Source organism: Pagrus pagrus (genome assembly GCF_965226575.1).
Source record: "Pagrus pagrus genome assembly, chromosome: 3".
Classification (NCBI taxonomy): domain Eukaryota; kingdom Metazoa; phylum Chordata; class Actinopteri; order Spariformes; family Sparidae; genus Pagrus; species Pagrus pagrus.
Window position 1 is genome coordinate 1310992 of NC_140187.1, and position 23823 is coordinate 1334814.

The window sequence follows — 23823 nt, forward strand, 5'->3', positions numbered from 1 at the left end:
CAGCTAATCATGAATCATAGTGTAATTGTCATCTGTCAAATAATCGTGATCTGATTATTTTGTTTCACATCGTTCAGCCCTGTTGACAACATCTTCCTGCTTCTGACGTGACGTGAAGCCTCAGAATCAGCAACTTCAGAACCTGACACTGTTCAGACACTCGTGAACTGTGTTGATGTAATTGTGAAAAATAGCTCAGCTGCATCTCGACTGTCTGTGTGAAAGAAACCTTTATGTTAGAGGAAAACCTTCAGTGCCGTTCTTTGTTCTTCTCTCAATGATACAAACTCTCCAGCTCTGACAGAGCCGATGCTACAGCAGCTACGCTAACATCTGCAGAGCGCTTCTCCCGCCGGTCGTCACATCTGAACCTGCCTGGAGCTGCTAGGAGTTACCCAGATGCTGCTGATTGGTTTGACCGCTCAGTGGCAACATGAACATGAGCTAACAAATCGTCTTTCTCGAAAACAGAAGGATCCCTCGAAAAGCTGTCAGATTATCGACTAATGACTTATTCCAGAGTCGGTAGACGTGTGAGCAGCTGCATGTTTACTTTGTGTATAAATGCTCTTCGACCCGTCTGTAATGTTGGATGTTGTTGGCCATTAATCGCGGTGTGTTTCAACGCACATGTTCATATTTGTGCTGACGGCCGGCTGCAGTTTGTAGAAAATAACTCTGCAGAGTGCATTATTTAAAAAAAGTAGGCTACACTTTTCACTGAGTTGATTTTCAGACTGACTGAGCTTATTGAAGTGCAGTTTTTGGTTTTGGGATATAAGATATGGACTCTGTGAAGCTCTGCTTGCTGTAAGAACGTTAAAGTCATCAAGGGTGTCAAAGAAATGTGATTTTCTGTAGCGTGGCCTGAGGGGCTTTCGTGGGTGGCACATGTTGGGGATTTTGTATCAACTTCTTTGAAATTTTCACACAAAAATGAGGATGCAGTTCTCTCATAAATACATCCTGATTCACCCTGAATGTCTTTATCTTCCATGAGTTCTCACTTTCAGGTTATTAACATTTAGAGGTTATTTTCAGGCTTTTTTGCCCCATTAAATATTGATGTACGACTAGTGGAGAGACAATATGCTTTACGTGAATATACAACAACTCCTAACGGCAGAAACGGCACAAATATGGCCAATAAAACATCAATAAAACCACAAAAATACCAGAAGTAACTTCAGAGAATCACATTTTCATAACCTCCAACATGAGTTATGCTTCAGCGCCGCAGAAAAATGAAGGAGTGAGAAGAAAAGCAGCGTCGCTCGAGGCGCTCTGCCATCATCTGCTCTGTGTTTAAGTCCTGAGACATCAGGTGGATTTGCTGCAGAGCCACAGCTCCTCTTGAAGTTCACCTCAAACCAGGTGTTTAGCCTCCGCAGAGCTCGGCCTGTAATCAGCCGAGCTCTGCAAGAATGATATGAATTCTGTTTGAACGTTCAGGACGAGGCTCAAACCCTCAAACCCTCACAGCCTCACAGCCTCACAGCCTCGCGGTGAAGGATAGTGCGCCAAGAATGTACCTTCATGTTCTGAGCTCGGTGAGAATTAACCCAACTTCACCTTCTTTAGTTTGAGTTATACTTTATGTTGTGACAACACTGTACTTATGATTTAATATGTTGCAGGCACATAAACATCTTGGTCAGGGTTTGGAAAGATCATGTTATGGCTTAAAATACCTGGTTCTGTCTCCACAAACACGGCTGGAAAATATCCCGACATCTCTTTAAAAATATCCAGCGGTGTCACCCTTACAAATGTTGAAACACCTGATGAGTCAGGTCATAAACATGTAATCAGAGTGCGTCTGTGGTTCACAGAAACATTTGATCTTGGTAACCGGCACACACAAAGAAAGCATGAGGCAAAGTACTAATTTCAACCTGATCAGCCGTTCTAATATTTTAACTTATTAATCACAGACTGAAACGTGTCCTTCATGTTCAGGAGAGACAAAGGGCGAGTCGCCTGCTGTTTGTTTACAGAGGAGAGAGAGAGTCAACTGTTCTTTGAACTACATTAATTCGTCCACAGTTTCCTCCCTCTGCTTCGTTGTTATTCTGAGACGCTCCCAGATCCAGTAGCATGGCCAATACATTCATTGTTTGCTGGCTGCTATCAGAAGGTACAGGACTGCACTTTAAAAGACTGTCACCCACTTACCCGAGAGAGAGAGGGAGAGAGGGGGGAGGCAGAGAGAAAGTCATTAGGGCAGGCAGAGCAGAAAAGACAGAGCGAGAGAGCTATCTCTCCGTGCAGCCGTGTGTTTGAAACGCCGTGGCTGCCGCCTACAATCCCTCAAGACACACTGTGTTTGTGTGTGTTGGATGCACACACATGTGCACGTGTACTCTGTAGGAGTATCTGCAGGTCTGTGTGTCAGGCTCGCTGGTTTACATGGTACTAAATAGCATTGTTATCCTGAGGCCTGCAGGAAGCCTCCTGATGCTCTGAATCCCTGAGCTGCTCTCTGCTGCTGCTGCAGATTAACTCCAGCAGCAACACCTCGCTTCACTTCTTCTTTCTCATTCTGCTTCTCCTCTGGCTTCACTCTTTGACTCATGTGCTCTGCCTGTGCAGGTAGGAAGCACTATTTTCTGCCCTCCTATATGTATCATCCACTTATGGAGCTCTTTTTAGCTGCTCTTGCGTGCATTGGCTCCGGTGACGTCAGTTGTGAAGTGAGTCTCCACATACCGATTTTTTTTGGGCTGCTGCAGTCGCTCCTCGTTGGGAACAATTGGAAAAAAAAGACACTGGCGCTTGGAAAAAATGCTATGTGGACGCCCTAGTTTCTGTTAGCAAGTTAATGGTGTATCAAAAAATGTGTTAGCATCAAGCTAATGGACGAAGCGTTGATTTGGGAATCATAAATAAGAATCACAATCACTCATCCTGATGTTTGGGTCCAGTAGGTTCGCCTTTGACGAGTTGTGACAGAGATACTCAGCGTGACATTTGACAGTGTAGAAATCATCTTCTGAACGTCTCTGGTGGACAAAGTTTGACCTTAAATCCAGTTAAGCATTTCATTACTGCAACACGACAATAAACAATAAGATATAAGCTATTATCGGCCTAGCTCGAATGCTAGCACGCTAAAATAAGATGGAAAGCATGTTGAACACTTAAGCTGCTTAAATTAGCATGTTAGTATCATCATTGTGAGCGTGTTAGCATGCCGTCATTAGCACTCTGCCTTTCTCCACCTTTTCCCTCTCTCTCTCACACACACACACACACACACACACACACACACACACACACACACACACACACACACACACACACACACGCACACACACACACACACACACACCCTCTCTCATCTGAAACACCAGATTTTCAGGCTCAAGCTTTCAAAAGTTCGATCACGGACGCTCTCTTTCTCCTTCCTCACTCACACTCCTTTTTCAGTTTGCTTTAATGTTATCAGTGTGTGTGTGTGTGTGTGTGTGTGTGTGTGTCTTTTTAGATAACAGGAGTTTGGTGTCGCCTTGACACAACCTTGTGCTGCACAGTGCACCCAAATCGAAACACCTTGTAAGTCTGGAAAGAATATCACATCTTAATTGAGCGATTAGCATCAAAGAGGCTGTTTTGCACTTCACACAGACGAGTGGATGAAGGCTGGAGAGTCGTTAACGTGAACCAAACACTAAAGTACTGCAGGACCTGCATCACTTTCTCCTTTCATAATGAGACGCTTTCTTTGTTCTGTCAGAGAAAAATAATATTGCGATCGTTGATTTGTCCGTCCTCTGACCCTCAGCCATTAACCACACATTTGTTCCCATGTCATCACTGGTTCTGTCTCCAGACGCTCTCAGTCGCTCACACAAAACGTTCTCTCGTGTTTCCACTTGCAACAGTTTAGAGGAGCTTCAAGTTTGATTTCTCGTGGCATTTACCTAAATCCCTTTACAGCGCCGCGCTAAATTACGTTTAGCACAGAAGTGAAAAAAGTAAACCTGGTGATAAACATCAGCTCAGCGACGCTCGCCGTCTCCGTCCAGTCGACTGTGATAAACTCGGCAGACGGGGGCCATCTTTAGCCTGGCGAAAAACTCGGTGCTGTGGTGCGTTTAAAACCCTGCCAGAGGAGTTGGAGGTCACATTGCTCGGTCCGTTCGGCTTCCAGCCGCGGCCTGTTATTATCATAGAGATAAAGAATGGAGCCTCGGAGCTGAGACATCTGCAGTGACTGTGGAGGTGGAGGGAGAGGGAGGAGGGACAAAGGTAGATGTGAGATACCGACTGGCTGAATGACCGACTGGCTGCAGTGAATTATGTGCTTTCTAGGTAAAGAAAAAAAAACGTGGTGACTGTCAGAGAAGGTGAAACCCTGGAGGAGGGAACGGCCGGCGGCCTCTCTGCGTCACTGACCGAACAACCAGCTGGATTCATGATGTCTCAGTAACACTGACGGACTGACTGAGTGAAGAAGTTGCTGACAGGCTGACTGAGGGACTGATTTGACTTCTTAGCTGACTGACTGAAGGGAGAAATGCTGTTATTGATCGCTGATCTGTTGACTGCAGGAAGGAAGAAGGTGGTGGAACGTCTGACAGGAAGATTTCTGAGAACTTGTGAGGATCATCACATTTTTAACTCTCTTCTGTATCAAAGTGATCCAGTGACGGTCTGAATGTCCATGGGTCACACTGCAAACAGGAAGTGCTGGTGGCTAAATCAGCATAGGATTAAATAGTGACAACAACGGCTGCAACATATGATTATTTTGATTATTATTTATTGGTTTTAAAATGGAGATAAATGTTAATCAGTGTTTACTAAACCTGAACGTCCTCAGATGTTTCCTTCTGTCCACAATCCAAATATCTTCAGTTTAAACCAGAAAATATTCACATTTACGAAGCTGAAATCAGAGTTTTGACTTTTGTTTTCTTATAAAATTACTAAAAATTATTATCATTTGTTGCAGTTATTGTGAATAAAAGTGAGCCGATCTATATGAAGCAGAAGATTCAAACAGCGCTCCAGTTGTAGCCCGCAGCAAAACTCACTGAATCTATGGTGACATTACTTCTTGAAATTGCATAAAAATATAATTTTTGGCACAAAAATGGTAAATTTCAGTCGTCTAAATTATTCTGGAAACATGTTTGTCAGGTTCCTGTGTGACTGCTAAGAGCCTGATGGAAACAGTCAGTTCAGAAGAAGGTTTGCAGGCTGCTGTTGTGTGTTCAGGTGGACGCACCGACTGTTTCTGCTCCCGTCTGACCGGCTCATCAGCAGATTTGCCGACTGGTTGCGTCGCTGCCTGCTCGTGTATTTATAACCTGGTGCTGAACGTGAAGATAGGAGAGACACACAGATGAGAATTGATGACCTGCATCAGCACAGGATGGGAGGAGATGGCTATCACTGCAGAATCACACACACACACACACACACACACACACACACACACACACACACACACACACACACACACACACAGAGGACATACATGCAGCGTGTCTTGTGGCTGCTGCAGTATCCAGGTCACTGCAGTGTGTGTAGACACAAACTACATCGTGGGGACTTCACCTGCACGTGTCTGACCCAGATTAGTCCTGTTTATCTTCGAGCAGAGCAGAGACGTGTTTGCGTTCTGGAGCTAAATGGATCCTGACAGGAAGCTCAATCAAACTCCGAACACCTGAGGAAGAGCTCCTGGAAGAGATTGTGGGATTTTAACCCCAGAATATGTTTGTAATATTGTTTAGATTGCATGAATCTGTCAAACATAAAGAAGTATTTAAAATGAAAATGACATTTTGGAAGCAAACCTTCTACTTTCCCTCCACATACGGCAGCAGATGAAGCCTGTTTCATCTAAAACGAGACACCTGTCTCTGCTTGTAAACAGCCGCACTGACATCTACTCTTATAAAATGATTCATATTATAAAAATAAAGTGTATCGACTCACTCGTGGTACAAAAATAGCTGTTTATCTGAGCAGAGAGTCTGCTGTGTGTTTGAGTGAAGGTCACACCGCTCGTCCAAAGACACAGCAGCTTTTTTTATAAAATAACTTATCGCTCGTATGAATTTGTCGTGCGAGTTTGACTTCAGTGTAACTTACTGTAACCTCTGACTGTGTTTAAGTCTAAAAATAGTGGCCGTCGGGTTATTCACCCCGATCGTTGCTGTCAGAGGGAAGGAAAGCGGAGCACGTTGGGAGGGAATTGGATGGCACCTGGGAGGGAAAGTGCACGGATTGAAGCGCACGCTCGGATTAAAGGGCACAGATTAGCAAGTCTGCAGTGCTGTCTGAAGGGTGAGGAGTTGAAGAGGGGTGTGTGTGTGTGTGTGTGTGTGTGTGTGTGTGTGTGTGTGTGTGTGTGTGTGTGTGTGTGTGTGTGTGTGTGTGTGTGTGTGTGTGTGTGTGTGTGTGTGTGTGTGTGTGTGTGTGTGTGTGTGTGTGTGTGTGTGTGTGTGTGTGTTGGAGCATATAGAAGGTCTCGTGTTGCCCGGCTGTCATTTTCTGTCACACTAGCAACTGTCCCCAGCTGTCTATCTAAAACACACACAAACACACAGAAAACACACACACACAAACACACACACACACACACACACACACACACACACACACACACACACACACACAGTCAAATGCTCACATGTGACCAGCTGCTCCCAGCTGTCAGTGTATCTCAAGTCTTGGCTGGTGGTCCCAGTAGGACCCGGCCTCACACACTCATACTCACACACACACACACACACACACACACACACACGTTGAGTCATGTCACTTTGGGCTTTACGTTGACTTACATTCACTTCCTGGAGACGTCTCTCTGACCCGAACCTCAACCACTGACCCATAAATCTTTTTTTTTCGCATTGAGGACACCGTTTTTGCCCCAAATTGGACAAGACGTCCTCAATGAACTTGAGGTTTTAAATTTGTCCCTGAAATTAGCCTATGTCAGAAACACACACACACACACACACACAGACACACACTGACAGCAGACCCAGACCTTGAACAGAGAGCGCATACACATCTTTGTGTTGTGGCTAAAACACTCTGCTCTCTTCTTGGACACGATCACACGGAGACGCGTCGCTGACGGTGCGGCCGCTTCAAAAACTCCTCGTATAATCTGTGGAGCAGGACCGCTGCCGGACCGGTCCGTGTGACTCAGCGTCTTGTGTTGATAAATTGCAAATATTTCAAAACCACTAGAAGAAGGCGACATGTTCTCCGTTAGAAGTGACGTCTACAGACTACCTCCACCTGCTGGTGTGGAGAGGTATTTCCTCTGAGGCGGGCGCAGTCAGTACGAGCTAGTTGGCCGTCGGCTGTAGTCTTTGCGGTGTGTTCGAGTGCAGTTTGTGACGCGACAGTCGTCCTGCGGCGCTGCTCGTTATTCGAGGTTAGCTCGGTGTGTGTGTGTGTGTGTGTGTGTGTGTCCTGAGAAACACACTGAGGAGCACACACACTCACAGAGAGGGAGGTGAGAGAGAAAACACAGCTTCAGCAGTGTAATTGGAGTGAAAGTGATCACTGCAGCCACCTACACATTCTTTAACAATAAATGATCCTCCTCCTTTTTATTCTCCCTCTGTCTCTCTCACTGCTCCATCTCTCTCTCTTTGTGATCTTTAATTCTTTCATGTTTCATTTTTGCAGCAGTTGCAGTGTTATAATTAGCCTACTGAGATGCGCAAAGCATCGCCACTCTTTCCCCTTATGAGCTGTTACACACACACACACACACACACACACACACACACACACACACACACACACGCCCTCTCTCTCTCCTAAAAGCCTATGAGCCTTATGAGCGAGCGAGTGAAAGCGCTGATGCTTCGACGTCCCAAAAACACAACTCTAATCAAAGTGGACGTGTGTTTGGCTGCGTTCGCAAAAGAACCGCAATTCCCATGATTCTGCCCCGCTGGTTCCACTTTTATTTATTTTTATTTTTTTTTTGTGCCTCGCCTCAAATTAAATCCTCATTTCGAGGAACCTAAAGCAGATCGAGCCCTGTGGGAGGGACAGGAAGTCTTTGTAAATGCATCACAGCGGCAGGAGGAGCGCACAGTTTGGCAGCACCGGAAACTGAACTTCAATCTGAACAATATTTTCTATCAGCAGGAAGTTTTTCTGTTGCTTTCGTGTCGGTCAGGTTCACCGTTTGGTTTGATTTCTCTGCTAATTCTGAAACAACAAAAGAGAAGAAGTTTGTGAGGTTCGTCTGAAGGATCCAGCTTTCGTGGTAAAACAATCTTGTTTTCGATGAGAGGATTATTTGGTAGATGTGGATCTTTGTTTTCGGAGATAATAAATGGCGTCCCGGTCGCCGCAGGTCGCCCGTGTAACTCGAGAAAACAAACCTTCCTGGTGTGTTTTGGGAACGCCGGGAGGTCCGGAAGAGCTACCCAACCTCCAGCACGTCAGGTCACGAGTCTCCCTGTTGGATCTTTGTAGATCAAAATGGCTTCCGTGCCTCAATGATGAGCCTCGAGTCACTTTCCACAAACCTCCTGCTGCAGATAACACGTTTTTATTTCCTGTATTTTCATCAGCATACATTGGAAAGTCTGGTTTTGTCCGACTTTTATCTCAGTCACACACAAACAGCAGCTTTAAAACCCATGTTAATGTCATGACGGCCTCAGGTTTCATCACAGGCTCAGGTTTCTGATCCATATGTATATACATCTGTGCCTGGAGTCGTGCAGCATGGACGGACATCTGCAGCCTGATGTGTGCGATCAGTTTCATGATGGATCATATTTACATGTGAGCTCCACCCAGGAGTCTGCTGCGAGCCGCTGGTTTGCTCCTTTCTTGTCCTTCTGTCCTGTTTTTTTCCGCTCCGCTGGCTTTCCCACAACTTCCCTGTGTTTTATGAGTCAGGTTCACATCTGTTTCCAGCTGTCCGTCACACACACACACACACACACACACTCTGTTGTGACTGCGATATCAAAGCCGGCGTGAGCGAGGAGTGGCCGGATCTCTGTCAGGAGTTGTTATTCCTGTCAGCTGGTTTGTGGTTGTTGTTCTCTTAATTTCTCAGGATTGTGTGTTTGTGTTGGAGGTTTTTAGCGTCCCTGTGTGTTGTTGCTCTGATGGAGCTCTCCTCTCCTTCTCTCCCTGTCTCCTCTCCTCGTCTCCTCTCCTTGTCTCATCTCTCCTTGTCTCCTCTCCTTGTCTCCTCTCCTTCTCTCCTTGTCTCCTCTCCTTCTCTCCCTGTCTCCTCTCCTTGTCTCCTCTCCTTCTCTCCTCGTCTCCTCTCCTCGTCTCCTCTCCTTCTCTCCTTGTCTCCTCTCCTTCTCTCCTCGTCTCCTCTCCTTCTCTCCTTGTCTCCTCTCCTCGTCTCCTCTCCTTCTCTCCTTGTCTCCTCTCCTCGTCTCCTCTCCTTCTCTCCTTGTCTCCTCTCCTCGTCTCCTCTCCTTCTGTCCTTGTCTCCTCTCTGACTCTGTGAACACAGTCTATAACTCAGCAGGTCGTTGGAGTGTTTCAGGCTCGTTCACTGTCGGCGTGACGCTCGGACGTCTCCTCGCTGCCGTATGTTCACACATATGTCCGACCGGTCTCCTCGGCAGCAGCTCACAGCCTCTGACTGGCCGGTGGCTCTGTGCTGTGATTGGTTGTGTTCCTGGTTCGTATCGTTTAAAACTGCAGCTGGATCATTTGGGTCCAACTGATCAGAATCTGTTTCCAGGCAGCTGACTTCTCGCAGGTCGTTCAGTTTTTCTCTCGATGCTGTTTTTGAAATTCATCCATAAGCAGCCGATAATCACTCCTGAAAGCTCCCAAACACACTCCGTCATCCTCTCGCTCTCCCACACACACTGTGGAAGAACAATGCAGACTTCTGCTGTCCTCACACCGGAAACATAATCTCACTCTCCTTTCTTACAACCTGCAGATCGCTCCGGATGAGAGAGCCGCCTAAATACCTCAAATGTGCCTAATCTGTGGTTTAAACAGCCAAATCTTATTGTAAAGGTAAACACCAAGGCTTTGTAATCCAACGTGAACACAACCTGCAGGCACATCTCCACACTGCTCTCCTGCCAGGACTTTAAATACAGTTAGAGTGTGTGTGTGTGTGTGTGTGTCGTAGTATTTCGGTCCTGTGTGGCGTCAGTGTCACCTGTCAGTCTGGGAGCTTCCTCAGGAATGTCACCGTTTTAGAAAGTCCCCGTCCTCCTTCTGTTTCTCAGGACGCTCTCAGCCAATCAGAGGCCTCAGCTGTGAGTCTGGAGGACTGAAAGGTGAAGAGAGGAGAGAGGGAGGAGGAGAAGGTGGAGTGAAAGTGAGACTGAAGGAGAGTGAGGAAAGATCTCCTGATTGGCTGCATGGGGGGAATTTCCGTCCTTTAATTGGACGCTGAGTTGTTTATTTGAGACGGCTGCTGTCACACTGTGTGTGGAGACGACTGACGGGACACAGCAGGGCTTAGAAAGTGAGCTGTAATGTTTGATAATCAGAGAGGTTGTCATGAGTTCAGGGCAAAAATAACAGACACTACTTCACATAACTCACGTAAAATGATTTTCAGACTTTCAGGTCCACAAGGAATCGCTGTGATTATCAAGTTATTGCTGAAATCTACAAGAGAAATACAAGTTAAGTTATTAAACTTTCGTTCACTTAAAGACCGTTCCAGTTTTTGATCATTTAATATTATGGCTGCAATTAAGGATCATTTTAAATATTGATTTAACTGCCTCTCATCTCATCAGTCAGTCGTTTGGTCAGTAACATGTTGAAGAAGAAGAAAGTCCTTCACAAATCAAATGTGTCGTATAAAGTAAGACTGCAACGAACGACTGTTTTCATTATTGATTAATCTGCACAATTCATCTAAATTTAGAAAAATGCTCATCAGAGGCCAGTGTGACGTCTTTTATATATATATATATATATATATATATATATATATATATATATATTTAGTTTCAGGACTCTCGCTGTCTGTCTGCTTCACTCTGGTCTCGCTGTATTAAGATCTTAGCAGCTCTCTTGGGTGTTGGACTTCTTCCTTACAGTGTGCTCACCTCGTTAAGTCAGCAGAGTGTGTGTGTGTGTGTGTGTGTGTGTGTGTGTGTGTGTGTGTGTGTGTGTGTGTGTGTGTGTGTGTGTGTGTGTGTGTGTGTGTGTGTGTGTGTGTGTGTGTGTGTGTGTGTGTGTGTGTGTGTGTGTGTGTGTGTGTGTGTGTGTGTCCTACCTCGGGTGCAGCTTTTTTTTCCTCCCATGGGAGGGAATCAAAGACTTCCTAGAAATTTTACCTTCCTAAGCTCCCTCCTCGTGTCCCCGTCCTCCATCCCATCACCTCCTCCTCATCAGACCCCAGTGACAGTATTAAAGTCTCCCTCTGGTCTCATGACGCCACCCAGGAAGTCTCCTCGATCCCCCACCCAAACAATAGAGGGGAACCGAGGGCACAGGGGATCAACACTTTGTAGGGGAGGGTGAGATGTGTTCTGGGAGTTGGAGGCATCCTGTTTGTGAAAGATCACAGCTGCAGTGAGGAATCTGTTGGTACATAGCTTTCAGTATTAATGTTACATTTCAGAAAATTAGTCAGGAAAGATTAAAATGTTGTCAAAGTCAAAGATGATGCTCTCAGATCACCTGGCTTCAATTTACATGAGACAAAATCTGACAAAACAAAACAAAAGCTTAACATTTCACTTGATATTCACTTAAATGAGTAACGGATTTAAGCTAAATTAAATCAACTAATTGTTTTTGCAAGTATCCGTCACAGACTGGCTGCACGTCGAATGTTCATGAGGAGACGCAGCAGACATTTATCTGCAGAGGTTGCACATTATTACTCTGAGATGAACCGTCGAGACATTTGTCAGATGTTAATGTGGGAAAGTAACGAGGCATAAAACCCTTCAGACATCTCTGGACAAGCATCCAGCCTGTTGGTAACACAAAATAGGAAATGCATCTGCCCTCTGCTAACTTTAGATTTCACATTGTGCTCTGCGTCTCCTCTCCAGACCTCCGTTTCTCTGCCTCCCCCGTCGTCTCTCGCTGCCCTATCCCCCATTTTCCCGTCCAAGTCCATTCAATCCCCCTCAGAGGAAGAGAGGCAGTGAAGGCATGCGAGTGTCCAGTTAACTGTTTATTTATAAAGACGTCCTCGCAACCTGATAGTGAGGAGGACGAGGGGGACGCAGGGGACGGGGATTCATGTCTGGATATTTATTTTTATCACTGAGCAGCTTCACTCTCAAGAAGAGCGTCTAATGTTGAAGTCATCAGAGAGAAGCTGAGGATGACACACAGTCGCTGTACGTCTCAGGATGTAAATGTAATCAAACATGAATTTACAATTTAAATACATTTACAAGAAAACAGCAAAGATATGAAAAATTAAACTTATGTTTTCGTCTGCTTTGGTATTGTGTTATCCCTGAAAGACCCAGACAGCCGGCGGTGCATAAAAATATCTGTCGTTGGAAAAAGTTCAATAACATTTGGGCTGCATGCTTTAAAAACTCAAGTTAAGTGTCTTTCTCAGCTTTCCAAGTGTATCACATGTCTTGTTTGGACCTTTCTATTTACTCTCTAAACTTTTTTTGGACACATGGTCAGTAAATGAAATTTAGGATTGTAATGGTTTTTCATGGAATAAACACAGAGGATGATAATATAATAAATGTAACTCGCTTAAGAAAGGTCACATGGTGACAAATCACATGGAAGTCTGAAACATCCAGGAACAAATACAGAATAACTAAACAGGTTCTGTTCACAGTAAAAACAAAAGAAAACACCATATTCTGATCAATTTTGAAAAGTTCTGATAAATTCATCCATTCTCAGGCAAAGAAAATGTACTTTGGACTCTGAATGAGTCGGACTGACACTTTAGGTTCTCCTGAATCAAATGAAGTGTGACACTTGATGCTGACTGCAGAATAAATGCAGGAGAGTTTCATCAACCTTTAGATGGATGTGAGCAGGTTTACCTGCTGACCCACCGGTAAAGAACACACTCTGCTAAAGTCGAGACAAGCAACCAAATGTGTGGATATCTGACATCAGTCTGGGGTTCAGAACCTTTAAAAGTGGATGTAATGTGACGTCTCACTTGGAGAACCTCGTGTTCTGAACTAGTCATTACACTTCCATTACTGCTGGCTTGTTCTGCAGAGCGCTGCCTCGTTTCTTTCAGCGCTGCAGCTGCTGTGGTTTTAGAAAAAACTAAATTAACCTCCAGGATTCTTCTTTTTTTTTTCTGTTCATGAAAATCATCAGCTTTACACAAACACAGCGAACAACAAGCCTTCAGTGAAGCGTCGACTTTTGAATTTACGCAAGCGAGCTGCAGAAGTGTTGGGGATTAACTCGGCTACGTTCACGCTCTCTATTCAGGACACTACCTTTTGTATTTAGCCAGAAACCCACTCCATTAGTCTGACGAGTACATCCGTGTAATTATCCCCGGTTCTGTGAAGCAAATACAACATGAAGCCAATTATTAAAAGGCTTGTTTTCATCACGCTGCTCAGCTTTCCTCGAGTTCATAAGCTGCTTCTGTTTCAGTTTGAGGCGGGACAAAATACAGTGTGACTTCCAACGAGGAGCTCAGGAATAAACTTTCTTAGCATTTGGTGATAATCTCTATACGTCCCACTTTTCTTTGTGTAACGGTTTGCTGCGTCTGAGCGCCGAGCACCCAGAACACATGCAAACATGTGAGCGTGTTTTAATGTCCCTGCCCATCCTCCCGCCCACGCAGCCTGAATACGATCAACATGTGGGAAAGTCTTCCGGACAATCGCTCCTCCAACACCGTAAATCTCTGCACTTACTGGTTAAGTAATTGCAGGGCAGCAAGAGACTCTGACAGACCCCAGCCAATAGGAGGAGAGTCTCACACACACACACACACACACACACACACACACACACACACACACACACACACACACCGTTAAGTGCCTGGTCAGAACAAAGGTGTCGCCATGGCACCCGGTGAACTAGTTTGGGCCGACACATCCATAAAAACACACACAAGTCTCCCCCCGACTGGCCCCAGCCTCCTCAGGCTAAATGCTAATCTGTTAGCTGTGGGCGATGTTAGGGACACACACACACACACACACACACACACACACACACGCAGGTCTTTGCTGTGTAACACCATCTCTAAGTCGTAGTTCTTTGATATTTTCGGCCAATCAGGAAGCACCTGGCTGCAGGTGAAGTGTTTCTGACATTCACTCTCTTTTTTCTTTTCCTCTCTTTCAGTTTCTTGTGTTCACGTTAATCTAAAACATTTAATCCTGATGCAGAAAACGATCAGACGCTCTGTCTGGCACTTTTCCAAAACGTCCTCGGCCTTCTTCCTCAGCAGTCTCTGCGTCGGTGTCAGGATGATCAATGCCCGGAGGAGGGTGCAGTGTGTTTCGGGGGGTGGTGGTGTTGTAGGTGACAGCTTTCTGTCCCGCTCTCAGCGTCTCTTTACCTCTGCGTCTGTGTGTGTCCCTCATGTCTGTGTGACAGCTCTTCTTTATCCAGCGGCGTAGACAGCTCTGCGGGCTCTCTCATACCGACACTCCCCCGCCATCATCAGCTCTATTGTCACGCCATGAATAGACAGGCTGTGTTTTGATGAGGAGGGGGAAAAAGGCCTTGAAGGGTTTAGAGGTTTCAGAGGCCCTGTTCAGACCTGGTGTCAACATCCGTCCTGAGTGATCCGATCACGAGTGGACAGCTCTCAGTCGTCAGTTCATTTTGGGATCAGATCTCACGTCCCTGCTCTTTATTTAATTTTTAGAAAAGGAAGAAGGAACTTAATGTAGAACATTTGCCGAATTTACAAGAAGGCCCAAATAATGAAGAATCAGTCAGAGACAGAGTTTCACACAGTTTATAAAGTGTCTCCAACTCAACAACTCACTAAACTGAGACATTTGTTAAGGGAGTCTGGGGACAAAGAAGTCGCCTATACTGGTTACTGGTTAGTGTGTTTGTAAAATGTGACATGTTTAGATCAATAAAATGTTTCTTCTTTCATAAATTGAGTGTAAATGGTGAAATCAGTGTAAACAATTTTACAATGTTTACAAAGTTTTATCATACTAAACAACTCCTAAAATTAGCTGATTTGTTAAGGGAGTCTGGTGATATTGAGATAATGGTTCATTTAATGTTTTGCATTTAATGCCGAATTTATAAGAAGGCACCAATGATTAAGAATTTATCAAAGATAGTGTTTCTCAGTGGTTATAAAGTTTGTTTTAACGCAATAACTCTTAAAATCAGACTATTTGTTAAGGGAGTCTGGTGATGTTGTGGTTACTAGTTAAATGGTCGGATCAGTTGAAACAGGCAGCGTGTTCACAAACATCTGCTGCTAACATCGACAGGTCAACAGCCCAAACATGTCCTTTACATCACAGTGAAGCACCTGGAGATCAGATTGTGTCCTCGACGTGTCCTGGAGGTGTTCACACTTGTACTTAGAGCTGTCTGCTTGTGATTGTATATCTCAGGACAGATGTTGATATCAGCTCTGAACAGGGCCTGAGAGAAGGTGTGGTGTACCTTCAGAGGACAGGAAGCAGAAAGCTGTGTGAGACAGACAAAACAATAAGAAAAAAAACTTGAAGACATCCTGAGAGCCAGAGAGCCAGAGAGAGGCAATGAAAGAAAAAATAAAAGCATTAAAAGGAAAGAGAAACAGATGACAGACTGAACAGCAGTGAAAAGGCAATAAGGGGAAAGGGGAAATAGGAGGGATGTTGCCCCCGGCGCTGCAGTTGAAGGTAGCCTACATGAAAGGAATGGAGTTTATCCCTGGCAGCCATCTTGGACTACTTTCAGGAGGGCTTGGTAAAAACTTTAACGCTCCAAATAGTGAGCAGGAATAATTCCAAGGTAGCATCAATGAAAAATAAATTTCAAAGAGTGAATATCTTGACTTTCACAAAGCTAAAGAATTCACAACTTGCAGAGCGAGCGAAGAACTGAAGTTCTTCCTGAAGCCGACAAAAGCTTTAACAGCAGGGAAACGACTCGTGATTAAAAAAACAAAGTTTCCTCCAAAGGTGATGCGTGGCGAGGGCGAGGCAGCAACAACAAAGAGTCTTTTGAGTCGGTCAAAGCTACCTGGGAGGCCGTGTGTTGTTGTTGCCGGGGGATTCCTGCAGTGATTTCACTTTCTCCAGCGGCCGCCTGCTCCGGGGCGAAGTGGAGCCACAGTGGGGGTCTCACTCGCTCCCTCTTTTCCCTTTCTCATTCTCTTTCATTCTTTCTTTTCTGCTTTCTGTCTATCTCTTTCTCTCTAACGAAAGCCCTCGGGGGAAATCAGTTGTGTCGACACACACACACACACACACACACACACACACACACACACACACACACACACTTGCGCAGGAGGGGATCCTCTTCTATATAAAAGAGCTGTATGAATAACAAACCCAGAGTTCAGTCGTCCACACTGACACAGTGCACACAAACACGCACACCAGCACACACACACACACACACACACACACACACACCTACACACACACTCAGTTTGACCCCTCTCACAATAGACGAGGCATGCATTCATTAGCGGTTTCCAAGAAGGCTTTGACTGGTTCGGCATTGTTGGCTAATCCAAGGTCCCACCGTATATCACCTTTACTCTCCCCTCCATCTATCCATCTTATTCTCTCTCTCCATCACCACACCTCCCTCTCTGTCTCTCTCTCTCTGTCTCTGTCTCTCTGTCTGTCTCTGTCTCTCTCTCTCTCTGTGTCTTCTCCCTCCGGCTCTTCCTTTCTCCGGTCTGAAGTCACCAATGAGCGATTTATAAGAAGACGTGTGAGCTTGTGAGAGGAGAGAGGGTGAAAGTGAGAGAGCGAGAATTGTTGCAAGAACTAATCAGATTACTCCACAGCATTGATAATATTATCCCCCCTCCCGTCCCCCCCTTCATGATGGATTTCTATCGACAATGAGATTTGCGTGGCACGAATCAGTTTAAGGGGCTGAACTTATCAAGGGGATTGACTTTTGATTCAGTGCGGCGCTTTAAGTTGAGGTGTTTAGGTTGTGACGAGACTGAGTATCGAGTGGTTGGAGGCTGGATGTGTCCTCCTGCTCTGAAAGCGACTCCTCTAACCGTGTCTTCTGTCTTTGTCTCTCTTGTCTGTCTCCTCAACAGATCTCAAAGGTGCCCGGCACAATGGGACTCCTAAACCTCTGAGGGGCGAGCACAAAGGACAGAGGGGAAGAGGAAGAATAAAGCCGAGGGAGGGGGGAGAAGAGGACAAAAGAGGAGGAGGAGGAGGATCAGAAGAAGGAGGGAAGAGTCTCGCCCGGCGCCAGGCGAGCAGGAGAGCTTTCGGCTGAAGAGTGGGCGGAGAAGGAGAAGGAGGGAGGGAGATTTGAAAGGACGGATTTGCTCTATCTGTCGGGGGTGCATGCTCCCCCCTAAGTCCCCCCCCCCCACTTGGACATCCTCCTTTTTATTTTATTTTCTGCGTCAGTGACAAAAAGCAAAGAATGCGCAATAAACTAAGTTTGGGAAGCCTCGGGGCGAGCAGGGGCCTCGATGTGAGACTACCCAGGACTAGAGCCTTGCTGCTGGGCTTGCTTCTCGCGGTAGCGGGCTGGCTGCCTCCGCCCGTCAGTGCCGATGTGGAGATCGACGTGCTGGGCGAGATGGTGTTAATGGAGGCCGGTGGAGAAGGCAGAGGAGGCGAGCTGGAGGCCTCCATGCACTCCTCGTTCCTTCAGGACTTCCAGGAAGTGACGGAAAGTATCCGGGCGATGGATGCTGTCGCCATAGAGACCGGCGAGGCTGCGGCGACTCAGCAGAACGCGGCCGCACCCACTGCCTTCCCAGACTCCTCGGCGGTGGTGGGCCGGATCTTCCAGATGAAGGTGCCAAACAAGATGGAGGATGTTTACCTGGGTGATATTGTCAAGGTGAGTCACACGTCACCAGCTTGTTCCTTCTTTCTCTTCTGCTTTTTTCCACAGCAGTTTTGCTGAAATGATCCCTCCTCTATGCCTCCATTGTTCAGGCTGTCAGCTGCTGTATGTTTGGGCTCAGTTGACCCAGCATGGTCTAACTTTCTCCTCTGAACAAACGGTTATAAAACTCCAATAACAGAAACCCAAATACAGGGTTTTTTTGGATTCTGGAGGGTTTGTGCTGCATAAAAAGTGCCAAACCACAGCGAGCCGGAGCCTCTCGAGCCTCAAACAGAAGTCATTTCCTGTAGCAGGCAGAAAAATAAGGTTTGTAAGACATTCTCATAAAATTAGCAAAAGTCGTTCAGAATGAATCAAACACTGTAAAACAAAGGACTGCAGTCATTATCTGCTCGTCCTCATGCACAGAAATGAAATGCAGCTTTCTCCTCAACAACTGAAGGAGCTGAGGACAAACTTGTCTCCATACAGACGTTATTTACACCCTGTTTTCAGCTGAAACCTTCACTGAAGCTGCTCAGATAAAAACACTCGTGTGCACCCTGCTCGACCTCGCAGCTCCTGCAGACGTGGATTACAGCAGACGAGCTGCACGGAGCCACGCGATGTTTTTAACACGAGATGAGTTTTCATGTTGTGGTGACATGAAGAGGCTGGCTCCTCTGTGGCAGCTTAAACATAATTAACATAGTTTAATCCGCTTGAAACAAAATCACTTTCGCTACTTTCATGATCATTTCTTATGCATTTTTTTCCATTTTTTTTCTCGGCTACAGGAAGTGACTTTATCTGTTTGCAGTGTCCTTTAAATATTGAGATTTCGACCCTCTATCACATGAACGTTATCGACAGCTTTACAAACACTTAGACGCGGTCGCAGATCGAACAGAGACGCCGCACACTGGGAGATGAACGAGTGTCGGGGGCGTCGGGTCGAGGTGCAGTTGCTTCAACCTCGGTGAGTCGGTTGACTCCAGATGAACCCGTGAACAATCAGAAAGGAGCCATTTCCCTAAAAAATCCGTCAGTGCAGCGATGCAGACGTGTGCCGTTGCTCACAACCTGCCCGAGGCGACTCGTATCTGAAGCCATTCGGAGCAATATGCCCTTTTTTAATTGCACTGCATTTTCCACGATGGCCAATTTTCTATAATATATGTAGCCTCACGTCTGAATCGGAGGCTTTAGTAGCTTTGGCCTCTCGCTCTCTCTCTCTTCCTCCTCCTGTTTTCTTCTCTTCTGGCCCTTCCTCAGTCTAATCCCAGCTATTCATCCTCCTGTCCCCTCTCTTAATGTCAGTTATCTTCCTCTCCTCCTTCCATCCTCTCAGACTTCACCTCCAGCTATCACAAATTTAACTCATCCGTCTCCGTCTCTCTCCCCCCCCACGCCTCTCTAATTGTTCCAGACACACCTTGTCTACATGTACGTTCACACCGGCGTTATCTCTTCCAGCCCTTCTGTCCTTCCTCTCCTCCCTTCATTCATTCTCCTCTCTCACTCCTGCAGGCTAAACCTTTTATACTTCCTTCCTGTCCTTTATCTTCCTCACATCACCTCCATCTCTAACCAGTCATCGCTCTTACCTTTCTATCTCCCCTCGTTCTCCTCTCTCCATCCTCATGTCCCATCTTCTCTCTTCTTCGTCTTCTTCTTCCTCTTTCTCTCTCCTTTTATCTCCCTCCATCACACCCAGCTGCTCACTTCCTCTCCTCTCCTCTTCCCCCCTGCCTTCATCCCTCTTTTGCTTTTAAGTCCTATCTCTTCCTCCACATCCTCCCCCTCCCTTGTTCCTCTCTTCCACCCCTGTCAAATCACATCAGATCATATCTATCTAGCTCCCCGGTGATGAGCAGCATGAAAATATTCTCATACTTTCAACTTCCCTAATAAATACCCAGCTCATTGACACGATCAGACGTTATTCCTCCACACGAGGCGGCAAATATGTCAAATATACATATTCAAGTCTGTCTAAATACTCTGGTTTTGTCCTGTTTAGCAGAATCAATTGTTTGGCGTGTTTCTGGATGTTGGATCTCGTTCTTGCTCTTCAGTTTTTCACTCATCTTGATGTTTTTATGCAGTTTACAGCCGGCTGAACGAGGCTGTTTGCAGAGTTTAAGGTGATTGGTGCTGACTCAGTGTGGCTCAACAGGCGCCGTGTGTGTTCTGTCTGGGAATTTAAATGGACATGATGCCGATTTCATGTGACAGCTGATACCAAAACCCAATCGGGTCAGCTGCCCGGTTTATCTAAGCTTGTGGAGACTGAAATAAAAACTTGGCTGTGGAGGTTTTTATTTGTGAGGCCGTACTTTCTCTCCGCTTGAAAACTCTTTTCTTCTCTACTGTCTTGAATCTACTCCTCTGTCACGCCTCGGCCCAGTCCCAGTACGACTCCTGTCCCGACCCCGAAGTCCTGGATGGCGTTTATGTAAACAAACACAACCAGACATATCCAATAAGCCGTCTTCAGCTGTGGTCATTACTCTTGTATTACCAAGAAAAGAGGAGGGCGAGGAGGAGCTCGAGAACTCGAGATAAAAATTAGAAATGGGATTGAGCTCCGTCCTCTTTCCTCCCCTCACATCACATCTTCTCAGTTCTCCTCTTTTCCTGACCTTTCCTCTCCACCATATTTCACTCTCCTCACCCGTCTCTCCTCCTCCTCCTCCTCCCTCGTTCTTCAGTCATGCTCCTCGCCTCCTCCTCCTCCTCTTCTTCCACCCCGTCCTTCTCTCACTCCTTCCATCACCATTTTCAGCTACTCCTCCTCCGTCTTTGCCTCCCCGTTCTCCATTTGTCCCACAGGCTAAAGCTGTTCCCCCAAACCTGATTATATCTGTCACACTGTAAGCTGGGGGCCTCCTATTAGAGCCAATAGGAGCTGACAGCGTGGGCAAAAGAAGCCACAAAAAATGGGTGAAGTGGAAGGAACAATGAAGAGAGAGGAGGAGAGATGGAGGACAGGCCAGAGGTGTTTTTTTGAGGGAGCTGAAGAAAAGGTGGCAGAGAGATGAAGGGAGGTGGAACAGAGAAGCAGATCGTGACCTCAGAAGCAGCAGGATCCCCTTTTGGTAAATCTACTTTCCTGTAAATAAAAGGTCAGAGATTAGATGTAGACGGTGTGATCCATCCAGGGTGCTGCCGATGTGTCTCAACACCTTCCTGTGCTCTTGGGCTGTCATTGCAATACCTCCAACTTCAGACGGTTTGTTTACTTCCTGCTCCGTTTCTGATTTCAGCGCTGCCTTCCTTCCCCTCCACGCCGGCTCCTTCCTCCATTACAAATTTCAACACTTTCCCCTTCATCCGCCTCCCTTCCCCTTCTCTTTAGATGTGAGTCCCCCCTCAGGTATTTCGAAGGTCGGTGCTCAAGGTTGTGGAGCGAAAGGCCAAATCAATTTTTGTGCTTGGCGTTGCACTCATACTAATGGCCTTTTCTTATGAAAATCTGCCAGAGTTTGAGAGGTCTCTAGCTCTGTGACAGCCCGCCTGCCCATTCACCTTTTGCTGAGCAGTCAGGGGCCCCGTTCAGTGAATACACCGGCGATTATCCATTCACAGCGCGTAGAGCTGTGGAGTCTCAGCCGGGTGGGCAGGACGTCGACCTCGGAGGAGGAGAGCGAGGTTTTAAAGAGGTCGCGGGCCGATTTAACAAACCTGAAAATAGAGACGGGAAATACAGCCTGTGGTCTTACAAGTAGAGCATTTCACTTTACATTTGAAGGTTTATTTAATTAGCGACGCACCGATCAGATACACTGAACGGGTATTAAACAGAAGTGCTTCTGGTCGAGTGTCAGATCAGAACCTCTCTCTTCTTATAATGTAATTTAGAAACTTTTGATACGGATCAAAATGTGTGTGTGGCACCAAACTGTCAAGTACTGAAAGCTGGTGTTAAATGTGATATTCAACATTTATTTGAAGTTTTAGATTGTAGATTATGTTTTATTTTGGTTGCTGTGAAGCTGCTTGTGGTTTAAAGTTATTGACAAAGACACAGAATAGTTGTGTTTATATTCCTCGAAGCAAATTATAAAAAACATATTTTACGCATCAACACCAAAAGTTGTCATATTGTAACGCATCATATCGGTGTTACACTTACAACCAGCACAATCACAAACCTGTCCTCGCAAGCTGAGCTCCCATGATGCCTTGTGTGAATTATGTGCATGGCTCCTGGTGCATCCTGTCACTTGTGATCTGGTGTTTTCCATAGCAACAGGCCGCCTATCCTCTTTCTTACCGACGGTCTCCACCATCATGGCCACAGAACGGTGGCCGGAGCCGACGCTCGTGTTTCCACCGGCGTCCCAGAAGCAGCTCTCTGCTGCTCCGTGGAGAATACACGCCGAGTCTATTTTTGACAGAAGTGGACCACAGCTGCGTCAGTGTGCAGAGCAGATCGAGCCAAAACAGGCAAATAACGAAATGAATGAACTACGTAGCCGACTGAACCACATCAGAAGCACTGAAATCAAACAATCTGAGCCCAGTTAGTGATGGCCTGCATGTGAACACTCAGTGCTCAGACACATTGGAGATGACGTGTTATCAGTCACATTTTGTTGAAATATAATTGAAGTGTTGCTTTGGTGCCGTTTGGGTCATTACTCCGTGTTCTCTTTGATCCAGACAGAGTTTCTGGTTTGATTTCTTTGTTTTTTCCTCTATGAGGAGATTTGTGACCAGTTAACTTCGTCTGAGTGTTTCTGAAGAGAAGATTTTACATGTTTTAGCCTCGAATAAACTTACATGCAGGTTAAAAATACACAACTTTAGACGGGAAAGGAAACTGTTTTAGATTTTATTTTCAGCGCCGTGATAATTCACTGAAACGACCGCAGTTGAAAAGTTGGAAGCTTTTGTGCGACGGCAGCATCTGTATGCAGGTGCTGCTGGGACTGAAAAGCCCTGCGGTGGTTGTATCGTCTTCTGTTATTAATGGAAGTGGCCGCGAGAACGGGGTTTCCGGCCAAGAGATGAGCACTCTCCATAGCCTCATTACCACAATTACCAGTGTAATTAGCTGATTGGCTGATGGGCTGGCTGGCAGGCGAGCGAACCCCTTATTTATTTTTTTATTTTTTATTTTTTTCCTCTTTTAATCCAGGAAATAACCGACGCTAGCTGAAACACTCTTTTGTACTTTAATTCACAGAAAAAGAGAGTGTGTGTGTGTGTGTGTGTGTGTGTGTGTGTGTGTGTGTGTGTGTGTGTGTGTGTGTGTGTGTGTGTGTGTGTGTGTGTGTGTGTGTGTGTGTGTGTGCCTAAAAGCATATGTTGCATATTCCTTTGTGAATATTTTGATTGTGTATTTGCATGCAGATTAAAAAGAGATGCTAACAGCTAACTGCTGTGTAATTACTCTCTGTGAGCCCCCCCACCCTCTCCACCCTCTCATGTAACATCACCTCACAGCAGCACTGCTGGATAACAAACAGTTGCTTTGGTAAAGAGACGGTGTCCCTCTGCTCTGACGTCACACAGAGAAGATCTGTGATCTTGAGAAAGAAAAAGACGGAGAAAAACAGTATGTGTTTATTGTCTTCAAATAAGAATAAATGAGGTGTAACTGTCTGATGACGAAGCTTAATTAGTAAATGAGATGTGATTTTACGTCTCAACAGCATGTATTTGGCAGAAAACCCAAAGTTTATCTATGGAGGTACAGTAGTCAGAGTACCACGGGCTGGTTTTTCATTTACGTACAGCAGCAACAGACACATACTGGCTGATCACAGAGCAGAAGGAGCTTTAATGTAACGTTACCAGAACCAGCTGAGTCCCACAAAGAGCAACGCCAGCAGCTTCCTGCATCAGCCTGCTGCTCCGCTTAGCTGTAAAATAAACAGG

General features: G+C 45.9%; 1 protein-coding gene across 1 annotated transcript in view; it reads left to right on the top strand.

Moving 5' to 3' along the window:
• Window positions 1-23823, top strand: part of dag1 (dystroglycan 1) — a 54066-nt gene that overhangs the window by 12982 nt on the left and 17261 nt on the right. The window contains exon 2 of the mRNA XM_084349363.1: window positions 17180-17946. Coding sequence (XP_084205489.1) covers window positions 17521-17946 — 426 coding nt within the window. The 5' untranslated portion in view covers window positions 17180-17520. The remainder of the gene's footprint in view (window positions 1-17179; window positions 17947-23823) is intronic.